This window comes from Dermacentor silvarum, chromosome 7 (assembly GCF_013339745.2).
Source record: "Dermacentor silvarum isolate Dsil-2018 chromosome 7, BIME_Dsil_1.4, whole genome shotgun sequence".
In the NCBI taxonomy this organism is placed as follows: Eukaryota; Metazoa; Arthropoda; class Arachnida; order Ixodida; family Ixodidae; genus Dermacentor; species Dermacentor silvarum.
Genome location: NC_051160.1, coordinates 11,211,356 through 11,223,578, shown reverse-complemented (window position 1 = coordinate 11,223,578; position 12,223 = coordinate 11,211,356). Strand labels below are relative to the sequence as shown.

Here is a 12,223-nt window from a genome sequence, read left to right as displayed (position 1 = left end):
CAAATATAGCAGTTGCTGCATTGACGTATACAAGTCCCTTTGCTGAAACGTTGGCTCCGGAGGCATTGCTTGTTCGTCGACCGCATTTAATCACTTCAGGCCTCCATCTGCTGGTAAGTTTTGTTGCGTTTGTACTTAAGCGAAATCATGATACTGGAACATGTCTCACAGCTACATATCGCCTCCTATGGGAGAAGGAGTTCATATCCACTTGAACGTAATACGAAGCATACGCAAGCCGGAAAACTCATACAGGTACTCGTACCACGGGCACTGCTAGTCAGTCAAACAGGGCGTATAGCAAAACATTCATAGCCGAGAAGATGGCGAATTCGACAACGTGGTTGAACGTGGCTGTCCAGAATAGTATTGCGAAACAAGGTGCAGAGTTTCGCTACTCTGGTGTGACTGAAAAGCTGTAAGTATAACGCCAGAGTCGCTAACGCCTCGTCATTGCCAGCCGAGCTGGTGAAACACTGACCTAGTACAACCCCAATCTCGGCCGTTCTGGGCGGTGTCGGCTTTCATTCGTAGTTGACATATGCGTTCGTGCCGTCATTGACGGCGCCGCTACCAATATGTGAGAGAACAAAAAAGAATAAAAAAGCCTGTCTGCTGTACTTTCAGGGCGTACGTGTGAGCTCAGATCACAAAGAGTCCCACTGGATCCAGTATCGGGCATCGCGGTGTTGGCACGTCCGCAACCATTCTCGACGAGAAGGTGAAGCACGCGTTTGATGGGGCCGTGATTGTAGGATTGATGTCGCGAAGGGGGCTTGTGAGGAGAAAACAAAAGGAAGCGAGCAAGAAAGGAGGCAAGCAACGCAAAAGCATCGCAAACCTGACTCTGCGTAGACGGGCGAATGTGGGAATGTGTGGCAACGCCTTTGTTAAATACTGCAGTACCGGAGAGTGCCGCTTGTAGAACGGTCGGCCTGTACCGGGTCCGAGTTTTTAGCATTTCCCAACAAACGATACTCGTCATACCGACGCACGTTCTCGACGCGCGTCCGCATTGCACGCAATAGTGCCCCTAGCTCCTACTGTAACTCTAATCAACCACTCAATCTGTCCATCTACATTTACGGGGCTGTGTATCGACTAAATATTTTAGCCCGATCAATCGGCACCTTTTCATCGATTAATTATTCTGTTATTCGGATTGCTGCATGGGTTTATGTGCGCGAGCTAAAAAAACATCCCAGCTGATATTTTTATACATAAACGTTAAAGGAAAAAAAAAACGCGCAGCAGCTTGCTTGAGTGGACATACAGGGTGTTTCAGATTAACTTGGGCCAAACCTTAAAAATATACAAATGCTACGTAGCTGGAGAGAACCAAGGCAATGTTGTTTGCCGTCGCTTGGAGATACTTGGATTATTTTTGGCATTCCGCCTAGTTACATAATTAGTCTTAATTATTTATCAACTTCTCAAATATTCTAATTAGATTAAAAGTGTCAATGAGGAAATTGTAGAGCAACATGAAAAACTCTCGTTACAGCTTTCTGTTGCTCAATACACGTGCTACATAAAAGGGTTTTTCCGGGCGTGAAAGCAGCCCACGAATACACGCAAAGTGCCTCGAGCGGCCAGTCGCGCGGCAATTTTGCGTTTATTCGTGGGCATCTTTCACGTTCGTAAAAGAACACTTTTATGTAGCACGTATTGAGCAACAGAAAGCTGTATCGAGATTTTTTCATGTTGCTCTCCAATTTCCTCATTGACACTTTCCATCCAGTATAATATTTGATAAGCTGATTAATTAATTAAGACTAATTATGTAACTAGGCGGAATGCAAAAAAAAATAATCTGAGTACCTCCAAGCGACGGCAAACATTACCTCGGTTCTGTGCAGCTACGTAGCATTTGCATATATATATTTTTTTAAATTTGGCCCAAGTTAAGTGAAACACCCTGTATACAAGGCATATCAAACTTACTCAGATGAAATCACTTACAGAACGTGTCATTACCATGCATTTTATGAAAAGTTGCTTATCAAGACCACAAATGTAGCATTAGGATCAAACAAGAAGTTTATTCGCATATTCGTCTGAGTGCGGATGAGTGCGGAGGCTTGAATGAAGTGCATGCACAGGCACACAGGTGCCATCTTAACCGGAGCACTCAGTCTGTGGTGCCCGTCCTCACTTTTGAAACATAAAAAAGTAGAACTTTTGTGCCGGTATGCTACCCTGATTTGCTCATGTGACCCCAACCGATTAACCGTTATTAAAGCTATGATGTATTAATCGGAAGGTTGATCAATTAACCACCCAGCGCTAAAATTGAGTCACTAAAGTATCCTTACGTGATTTGGATGCGACCGCATGAGGACTTGTCTAAGTTATCACATTAAATTAAATCTCCACCTTAATCCACTTTGCTCTAACTTGTGCCAACCTAAATCCACTTTAATCCACCTTAATCCAATTTTGGGAGTGGGCCAGATCCGACACCGTGGCTGCTAACCGCGGGATTTCGCAGTGCGAGTCGCAACAGGTCCAGCGCCAGGAACGTGACGTCATCACTTGGTCACGTGGGTTCTGGTACCATCGGATGATAACAACGGACGGCTGATTTTGCGCATCATGCATGGAGCATATAATGTTTTCGAATTATATATACCCTCGGTAGCGTTGCGTACGAGTAAAAACGGTACTCTATCGCTTTGTCCTTCCTTATCCCTTCCATCTAAGGAACAGAGCTCAGCTTCCTTCGCGCGTCCGCTGACCAACTTTTCACGCTCACCGGACTTTCTCGGTCTCCGACCGAACACTTATCCTCACTCGCTTTTTTTTTTTTTTTTCTATTCAAAGGAAAGACGAAGCCAGAGAACTGTATAAAGTGCGGCGGCAACGGAACTCAAAGGCTCGTCGACAATGCGAAGACACGTTGGAATTTAAAAAGAGTTCGCATAATAGGCGGGCAGCCGTCCGTGTTAGACGGCGCGCCTGTCTCTCCGCCCGTTACAGTTCTTTTGCCTTCTTATTCCATTTCGCTCCCGGTTCGTCACGGAATAAGACGAGATGACACTTTCGTACGCTACGCGAGACAGAACCTGCGAATGTGTTCCGTCGGAATGTGAGCCCGTCGTACGTTACGCACCGAGCATTTGAAAAGACACCTTATATACTCCGCGGAACAATAAGTGGGATCAGCGAGGCTTGTTACGAAACGGGAAGGTCCGCGTCCATTCCTTTCGCGACACAGCGTCACCTGTATGTAGAGCAACGCGTCGCCGTGGCACTGTGTATATACCGGTTGCGCGAGGTATTTGAGAATTGTGAAACCAAGAGGCGCGGAAGCAATATATATGTGGCCACGGCGGCAGAGGGTGAACACCACAGCGCTCTTGGTGTTCATCGCTGTGGTGGACACCCCAGCGATGCACAGTGTCCATCTCCTGTCTCCGTGTCCATGTTGTTTTCGCATTCTTTGATTTCACAATGCCAACAAGCCCAGGCATCCAATATTGTATATGATAACATAGTGACGGATTCATGAATATCAGACATTTCGGACAAGTTCATTGCGCTATGTTCAGTACACAAAAACGGGGACAAGATGGACACTGAATGTCTTCGTTCCCATTCAGTGTCCATCTTGTTCCCGTTAGAGTGTACTGTACATACATAGCGCAGTAACAATGAAAGTATACACCAACTAGCCCAATTCATCGCTCTGTTACATTTCGGGCAAGAATGGATAAAGCATCAAATGGCCAATTGAACGAAAAAGGCGGCGTCTGTCGATTCGACAGGCGAAAGACGGCCCCTAAATTCCCATTGGCTGCGACGCCACGTCCCGATTGCGCCTCGACGGATCAGAGCAGACGACAGGAAACACATGCATGCTGCAGCGCGCGCCACGTGTTGCGTGAGGGAATCGCCGCGGCGCCACGTCACCCTCGCTCTCGGAAGCCTGTGTTATCCGCGCGTTCCTTGTCCACGCAAGATCTCGCCCGCGTTCTAACTGCGCCTCGCTAAGGATAAATCAAAACGCGCCAAGGACATGCGTCTCAACGCGCTCGCTTGCCATTGGACATTAATGCTTTCGCATTCACAGCTCATAAGAAGTACTTAGGTGTCATCGGTTTCTTTGTTCCAATTTTATTAACCTAATTATTTCACCAACAATTGCTTCCACCGGCATGGAGAAATTCAACCGCCTGTATAGCGCGTCTTACCAATGGCAGGTCTAACTTTTCTTTGGTACAGATTGGCTAAAAGCTGTTGTCTCTCCCAAAAAAAGAGAGGATTTGGCGGCACGTAAGAATTAAGGTGGCAATCTTGAATTCGATGTGGTATGCGTGTAAAGGAAAGCGTACGACTTATCTCCTGTGCCAGGCTGGAAACTGATATACCCTAGAATAGATGTGCTTGGCAGGCGACCGAGTGGTTAGTGAAGAGAAAGTTAGGCTGCTAGAGAGATACAATGATAATCTTAATGTATATGGCGATTCAAAATCGTGTTCTCAAATGCCTGGCGAACGCTGAAGTTCCACCGCTGACCATGAGGTCGCGGGTTCAATTCCCTGTTTCGCCAGGTACTTTTCGGCAGGACGCCGTTAAGTGATAACAACGGATCAAGTACAAAAGGTTGCCAGTAATCGCAAAGTACTATACAAGCGACAGCCGTTACCGGCACCACGGCCGCAATAATTTAGCCACATACCAAGTCACGCCAATTTACAGTTTGGCCACCGACATCGTGTAGATTGTGTACGTACGTGTGACATCAAATAAACTTGAACATGTACGACTGTTACAAGCACATAATTTTTTTCGCAATGAAATACCGCAAGTTCCACACGAACATCCTAGAAGAAAAAAACCGTACCAATAAAACGCACTTTTTCTTTCATTTTGTGGTCTACATGCAGACAAACTCGCTATCCTGCGTGGAGTGCTTCTGTTCTGCGGTTTCTTCTTTCCAGCCCTATAAATAATCCTCCAACAAAGACATCCGCGGACAACCCAACCAGTCATGGCAGGCGCACTACACGTAAGGCCAGCATCGTAATATAATGAGGCTACTTTGAAGAACGCTCGGTTGTCGTCGCTGTCACACCAGGATTCCCGAGGATTGTCACGGATTTATTACTGCCCTGCAAGGTGAACGCGAACATGAGAAGAAATGAATATGCCTCACGGTCCGTACTCGCAAGTGGCAAAGAGCACTATGAGCAGTTGCGTGTGAGTTGGTGTTGAAGAGCAGCAGAGCGATAAACAGAGCAAGAGAACGCAGCGCCACACAGAGACGCGGCGCTTGGAAAGTTCACAAAAGAGGCAGAAGGAAAGGGCGGTTGGGTTGTGAGATGAAGGTGAGGAAAGAAAAAGAAACGAAGTAAAGGGGGAAAAAAAGGAGAAGCAAAAGGGCGTGTCATGCAAACGCAAGACTTGTCGCCGCCGCCTCATCTGCAAACCGCGGGAAGCTCACGCTGGAGGTGTGGAGAGTGCGTCTCGTCTTTCTCGAAAGAGAGAGAGAGAGTCAGGCCTCGCCGAGCGAAGCACACGTGAGTGTGCAGCGTGCGCAGATTAGGCCCGGCTGCTGGGGACCCCCGCCGCATCGTTCTTTCGCAAGGTAAGCCTAATTTGCTACTCTGTCCTGACCCACAACGCGAATTGCTGGCCACGAGCACGCGACTGCATGTTCAGGAAAAGGAACAACGATCATTGGTTGTCGTCCATCGTCAGTCACGTGTAACACGGGGTGAGTCCTAATATGGAAGGAGACACGTTCGATGTCGTCAGTGGACAATGGGCACTTTCCAACATCTTTGCAAGTTGGCTGGCCAGGAAAGCTTCGCAGAACTACATTCCCACCTATCGAGGAATGCGCTTCGCGGCTGTTTATGTACCAGCAGTCCATTTTCATTTTGTCCCTCTTCCATTCTGGGACGTTTGGTAGCTGTCGCAGTTCAGCTTTGAACACTTCACGAACCGGCTTCTTTATGCGACACGAGATAGCAGTCATTACGGGAGCACTAACCTTTAGTATTTGTCTATCAATGTAAAAAAGTGGTTCGGTGGACGAGAGCTTCGCGGAAGAGTCAGCTTACGGAGATGCGCGAAACATACATTTGCAAAGTGCTGTAAAGTTGGTTGACATGGAAAGCCGCTTTGCGACCGAAGCCTACGAATGGCGTGATTTGATAAAGCCAATCACTTTCGTCGATGAATACTGTCACGTGAAACGGCCCCTAATGTAGTGAACTAAAACAAACACTCGCGAGGAATCTAAAAATATAATAAAAAAGGCAGAAAGTTGACGTTCCGGGGACCGTGCGTGTTCCTTGTTACCACGTGCCCTGTTCATCGCTTGGCGCGTCGTCTGAAATATGCAGCGATGTAGCAGTAATCGCGAAGGTAATAAGCTCCTGCGTGGCCGTAACGGACACCCGAGTCCCATTCTGTGTAATGACCTGTCATCTCATGGTGTTCAGATAATGCGTTGGAAACAGGTTTGGGCAGGGATAAGTAAGGTACGTGATATTTTTTTTTTCTTTTCTTTTCTTTTTTCTTTTTGGTCATAGGGGTAGGTGTTGAGGGATGTGATTCAGACAACTATAGTTCACCGTGTTGTAGCTGCGGGGATCAACGTGGACGGCGAGTTGCCAGGTTACTTCTCGGAGAGGGAACACAAGAAAGCGAGTTTACGCTTGCATGCTTCGACACTCCCCTATTAACAATTTGAGTGCGTACCCTCCACCCATCCAAAAAGGCACCAATTCTCAAAAAAAAAGAAAAAGAAAAAGGAATCCCCTACCCCCACCGTAGGTAGAGGGCTGCGCTTTAGGCACAAGTGTATGCTTTCTGGGGAAACTGACCTTCGGTAGCGCTCGTTGTAAGTGCTGTAGAAATACTTCCCGTCGAGGCCGGCAACGCTAGCGTATAGTGCGAGATTGGCATAAATTCGAGCTTTAATTTTCTTACCAAAGCTCCTTTGAGAAGCCACAAATTTTACTGAGACTGTTCTTCGCTTACTATTTCTGGCTCCTCCTCATTTTCCTCTCCTCTCAAGTTTGCTTCTGCCGAGGTGCTTCTTTCAACTTCACTTAAAAAATGCGGATAATCTACTAATGTATATACCTATGCGGTTACGCATGCAATGCGCACCGCACGTCAATATGCATACACTGCACAAACACATGCGTAAACACAGTGGCGTAGCCAGAAATTTATTTCGGGAGGGGTTCTCCGCCGACAACTACCAGTCCTCTCCCTCCTTCACCTCTCTCTCTATATTTATTTATTTATTTAGGTTTATCGCCACGCAAAAACAATTCCTAGCACTCCCCGGACAAGATTGCCTTTATGCATGTTTTTGCATTGGAGAAACAACACTTTGCCTAACTTCTGACAAAAGTTTTTCTTTGCTAAGGCGTGCAACCACTTCGCATCAAATTATGATATCATCCTTATGCTATTTTTGAAAATATTGATATTAAAAATAACTAAAATTTCGTTTACGAATTGATGCATTTATATAATGTATACCGATGACCTAGCTGGTACATGACTTGGACAAACGATCAGCGCTAAAAAAAGGGAACCAAACAAAAAGAAGACAGCGCACTATCGTGTGTATTGTTTGCAGGTCAGACTTGTTGCAGCCCAAGTAACAGTCGAGTTAACTGTTGTTTTCCAGTCAGATATTCTTGTGAGTGGTACGTCTACGGGTATACGTACGGAAGAGGGCGGGTACTATTTTGCAAGTCGCCTATCACTCGATCGCGCTTGCGGCGTTACGGGCAAGCTATATTATTCTAGATTTAAATATACAGGAACGAAGCCTTTTTACGCTAGAACAAGTTTCACACACTTTCGGTGACCTGTTGTCCGACTTGTTTCAAGAGATGTTTGGAAGCAACTTGTGGTCATGGTATTGTAGTCATCACACGGCGCATATTGTTATTTGATCACACTCTGGAATTGGTGAGGAAGACAGTCCGAAGCCAGGCTGCTTCATGTTTACAAGCCTTTGTGAAAATTACGGCATCCGTAGTTCGCAGTAAAAGAAGGACCAGTAGCTCCGAAAGATTTGAAAGTGTCGTGTCTCCTGACACCCATCTATTCTGACTGGTCACGGCCGATTTGCCACGGCCGTCTGGTGTTAAACGACCGGGCAGTGACGAGACGCCAATTTCCTTCTTGACGCCCTTTATGCGCCTCCTCCCCCCCCCCCCCCTTTCCTCGTATCCATCGCCCCAATCCCCTTCTCAAACTGATTTTCCGTTAGTCACTGTCACACTCTTCAACATTCACCGGGTCGTTGAACGGCGCGGCGGCCCCTAACATTCCTATATTTCTGCTTCTGGTTGAACTTCGAGGCCATTCACCTACCTACCCTCCGACTTGCTTGGTGAGGCGGTTTCTTAGCTTCCCTGGCCCAGCAACCCCGTCCTTGATATAATAATAATAAAATAATAATAATAATAATAATAATAATAATAATAATAATAATAATAATAATAATAATAATAATAATAATAAAGATCAATATACAAGACTGATATGCGACACCGTCTGGATCCTTAGCCACAGGCTTTAGTTATGGATTCATGCAGTTATACAAAGAAAAACAAACAATTCAGACACGCGCACAATTTTTTTTGCAATAAAAGTCACGCATTTTGTGGAGAGAAAAAAGAAAAATAAATGCAACCAAACAAAACTCAATAAACAATAGTATATATTTGGCGTGCGCAAATCAATGTTCTGTAGGATTTTCTTGCAGTAGAGTAGCTATATGGGTCAGTTGGTACATACTGAATAGTGAAAAACCAGTCAAAAGACGAAGGACAGAGAAGAGACGTGGCACACACAACTACTGGACTAACAACTGTGCTTTATTGAAAAACCCCCGTCTCCCAGGAAAAACCAAGCGAGCATGCGCAGCTCAAAAGCCGACACCCACACACAAACAAAGCTGATTGCAAAACGCCACGTTGCTAGGGTGGCTAACGTTGCTAACGCCAGTGCGATAGGAAACTTAGTTCCTTCTGCATCAGTGTGATAGAGGTAGAACTGATGCAATTATCCCCTTGCAATTTGATATGGTAGGCTTCGAGAGACAGAGGCAGACACGTGGCAGAAGTTGGTGGGTCAGTTTTTGCAGCTTCACTTGCAGTCCCTTTCAGTGCAGGACCCTTACAGTGTAGTGAACGCTACGGCAGTAGTTGAAGTGCTCAGTAACGGCATTCCTGGTGCCAATAGTGCCTTTTCAGTGGATATAGAGGACTGTTTTACAGCATACCTCATGGTGAACTGTTTGCCGCGGTGCGTGAACTGATTGATCAGAATGGCCTAGTCGCCTTCCAAAATGCTTGTGGAGTCTCTGTTGATGCGTTCTTGGAACTGTTAACAGTGCACCTTTCCTCCGCCGTAGCAGATTTCAAGGACTCCCTCTTCATACAGAAGAAAGGAATCTGTATAGGGGCTAGCGTTGCACCAGTCCTATGCCAGATATGTTTAGCGAAGTTTGACAACCTACTTCAAGGCTCTCTTCTTGATAAAACGTGTGTGCCAAGTTTTCAGATATGTTGACGATTTCTTGGTTATTTTAAATCTTTCACCGAATGACTCCTTGCCTGTCGTAGTAGACCAGGTCTTAACGGTTCTTAAAGCTTTTTCGAGTGCACTTTGCTTTACACACGAACTGCCTACTAACCACTCGATTAGATTTTTAGAAATTCAACTAACTTTTCTTGACGATGGCCATGTCTGCTGGTGCTTCTTTCCGAGGAGTAAGAAGGCGTTGTTACCGTACGCGTCCGCACACTCTAAAGTAGTTAAGAGAGGGATTGCTATGAATTGTTTTCGCAATGCCTTGCAAGAGAGTTGCCACCACAGCATAAAATCAAGTTTTGACAACCAGTTCGAGCGTTTGGTTGTCGCTGGTTTCCCAAAAGCGCTTTTGAACGCAGTGGCAGAAACGTTTCTGCAAAAGATTAAGAGGCGAGAGCGAAAAAGGGCTGACCCAACAGCAGCTGAACGGAAAAGACTTGAAGTGATACCCTATGTACATAGGGTTTCCCACAACGTCAAGAAAGTTGCTACGAGGCAGGGTGTTGACGTTGTTTTTTCTGCTCCATGCAAACTTTCAGGCCTTTGCTCACGTGTGGCGCGCGGCAGAAATAGATTCCCCTCGTGTCATGACAACGGTTACATTTCTTGTGCGACACGTGTGATGTACGAGCTTCCGCTGAATTGTGAAAAAGTTTACATCGGTCAAACAAGCCGGTGTATTAATGAGAGGCTGCGAGAACACTACAATTCTTGGAACACCTCTGATGGAGCAACTTTGCCTCGCCATTGTCGGGAATGCGGCTGCGTCCCGCTTTTTTTCAAATGTTAAAATCCTTAGTAGGGGTAAGGGCAAGACGGAGAGTGAAATTCTCGAAGCCTACCATATCAACTTGTAAGGCGATAATGTAATGTAAGGCCCCCACCCCCCTTCCTCTGGCTACGCCAATGTCGCTACAGCTAGGTCTTTCTATATGCTCAAAGTTTGCATTTCTTGTGTTTTATGTGCACCTTCTACGCGTATAATGTTATTCTGGACATTCATCGGACGCAAAATATTTCCTCTGCTTATTTCTTGCGAAGTTTCTTTTTTTTTTTAGTGCAAACAATTGCATACTCCTGATTTTCTACCTGTTAGTACAAAATAAACACGTAAATATGCGCTTTCAATGGGATGTCATACTGAATCTGGGAGTTGTGTGATGCACTCGGTTACTTCGAACATTTCCAAAAGAAGTAAAAATAATTAGCCGTTAGCTACAGATCAAACTCCACGTTGAAGCAAATCATGATGATAAAATTGTGCTTCGTTGCTTGAAACGAGAAAGCGGGAAAGGGGGGGCAGGTTCGCAGTCAAACCACGTCGGGCCTCTGCAGTGCAGCAGCTGAGCCAGCCGCGTCTGAAGCCCTTGGCGCGGTTGTTTACTGTGCATCGCTTGACTGCTGGTTTGCGCTCTGTGCCGAAAATACAAAAAGAAATGTTATTTTCCTTTTAGGTCTATTTTTAACGAATTTGAATAAATAATATGGCAGAACCTAAAAAAGAAAATTAAGACAGAAACCATCTTTGGTGATTATCAATGTCATGCAAAGCATTTCTGAAAGGTATAGACGACGCAAAATGTCTGGGCAATGTGTTTATTTATGAAGTGATATTCTTCGGTGCTTTCTTCGACGCTTCTTCAACCGCACTGACGGTAGCGGCATATGCGTACGAGATGTACTCGCAAGTGGCTAGTTGGACCCCTCTGGTAAATACGTGGTCGATGACAACTCCACGTACGTCGCGTAGTGGGCACTTAGCTCGTGGTGATTCGGGTGACGCCAAAACATTTCCTCCGTGTAACGGGGGAACCACTGATTGGCTGGCGTCCATCTCTTGCCACTTCGTCATAAAGAGCCCGTCGCGTGCGGCCGCATAGAACGCCCACGAAAGGGGGAGTCTTCTCGTGACGAAGAAGCGTGAGGACGCTGGCCGGAGACCTTACGCTGGTGTGAGAATGACGGAGCTAGAATGACGACGACAAATTGATGACTACGCTAAAATGATTACAATGGTGTGGCGACGAAGACAAAGGGATGACGAAGGTGGAATCACGACGACAAAGGTGTGGCAGCGGTGCTTTTACTACAGTGGAATCGCTACGACGGCATGACGGCGACTTTGTGATGAAGACGCGATGTCGACAATGACATGACGACAACAGCGTGATGACCACAATGTGACAACGCAGTGACAGCAACGGAGTCAAAACCGACATCAGGCGGTGTCAGGCGGCGCGCGGCAGTTTGAGAACTGGAAAAAAAAATGTAGGAGCGTTGGTCAAAACAGCGGAAAGGCTTTCATTTGGCATTCATTCACTTACAAAAAAAAAAAAAAAAGAAATGAACGCTGGGACAAGAACTAAAAGTTGCTTGTTTGCAGCTTGACAAGGTTCTTGCCCCTAGTCATGACAACGGTGACATAATAAAATAAAGTTTGTACACTTTAGTGTGTGCAATGTACAATCAATGACAGAGTATAAGTGAAAATGTGGAAGGTGAAATGTACAATCAGTGTTACAAAGCAGTGTGTTTAGTCACTACAAATGGCATTTATGAATATACAGCATATAACAGATATACATTATTTTCAATTGCTTAAGAGTTAAAATTTATCATAGTAAATTCTATTAACATGCGAAAACAC

At 45.7% G+C, this 12,223-nt stretch overlaps 1 protein-coding gene across 1 annotated transcript in view; it reads left to right on the top strand.

The window, feature by feature from the left end:
* LOC125946827 (uncharacterized) overlaps nt 1-4,233 on the top strand; it is a 28,266-nt gene extending 24,033 nt beyond the window's left edge. Inside the window, exon 8 of the mRNA XM_049670912.1 lies at nt 4,225-4,233. Within this exon, the coding sequence (XP_049526869.1) occupies nt 4,225-4,233 (9 nt within the window). The remainder of the gene's footprint in view (nt 1-4,224) is intronic.
* Nucleotides 4,234-12,223: the final 7,990 nt, after the last annotated feature.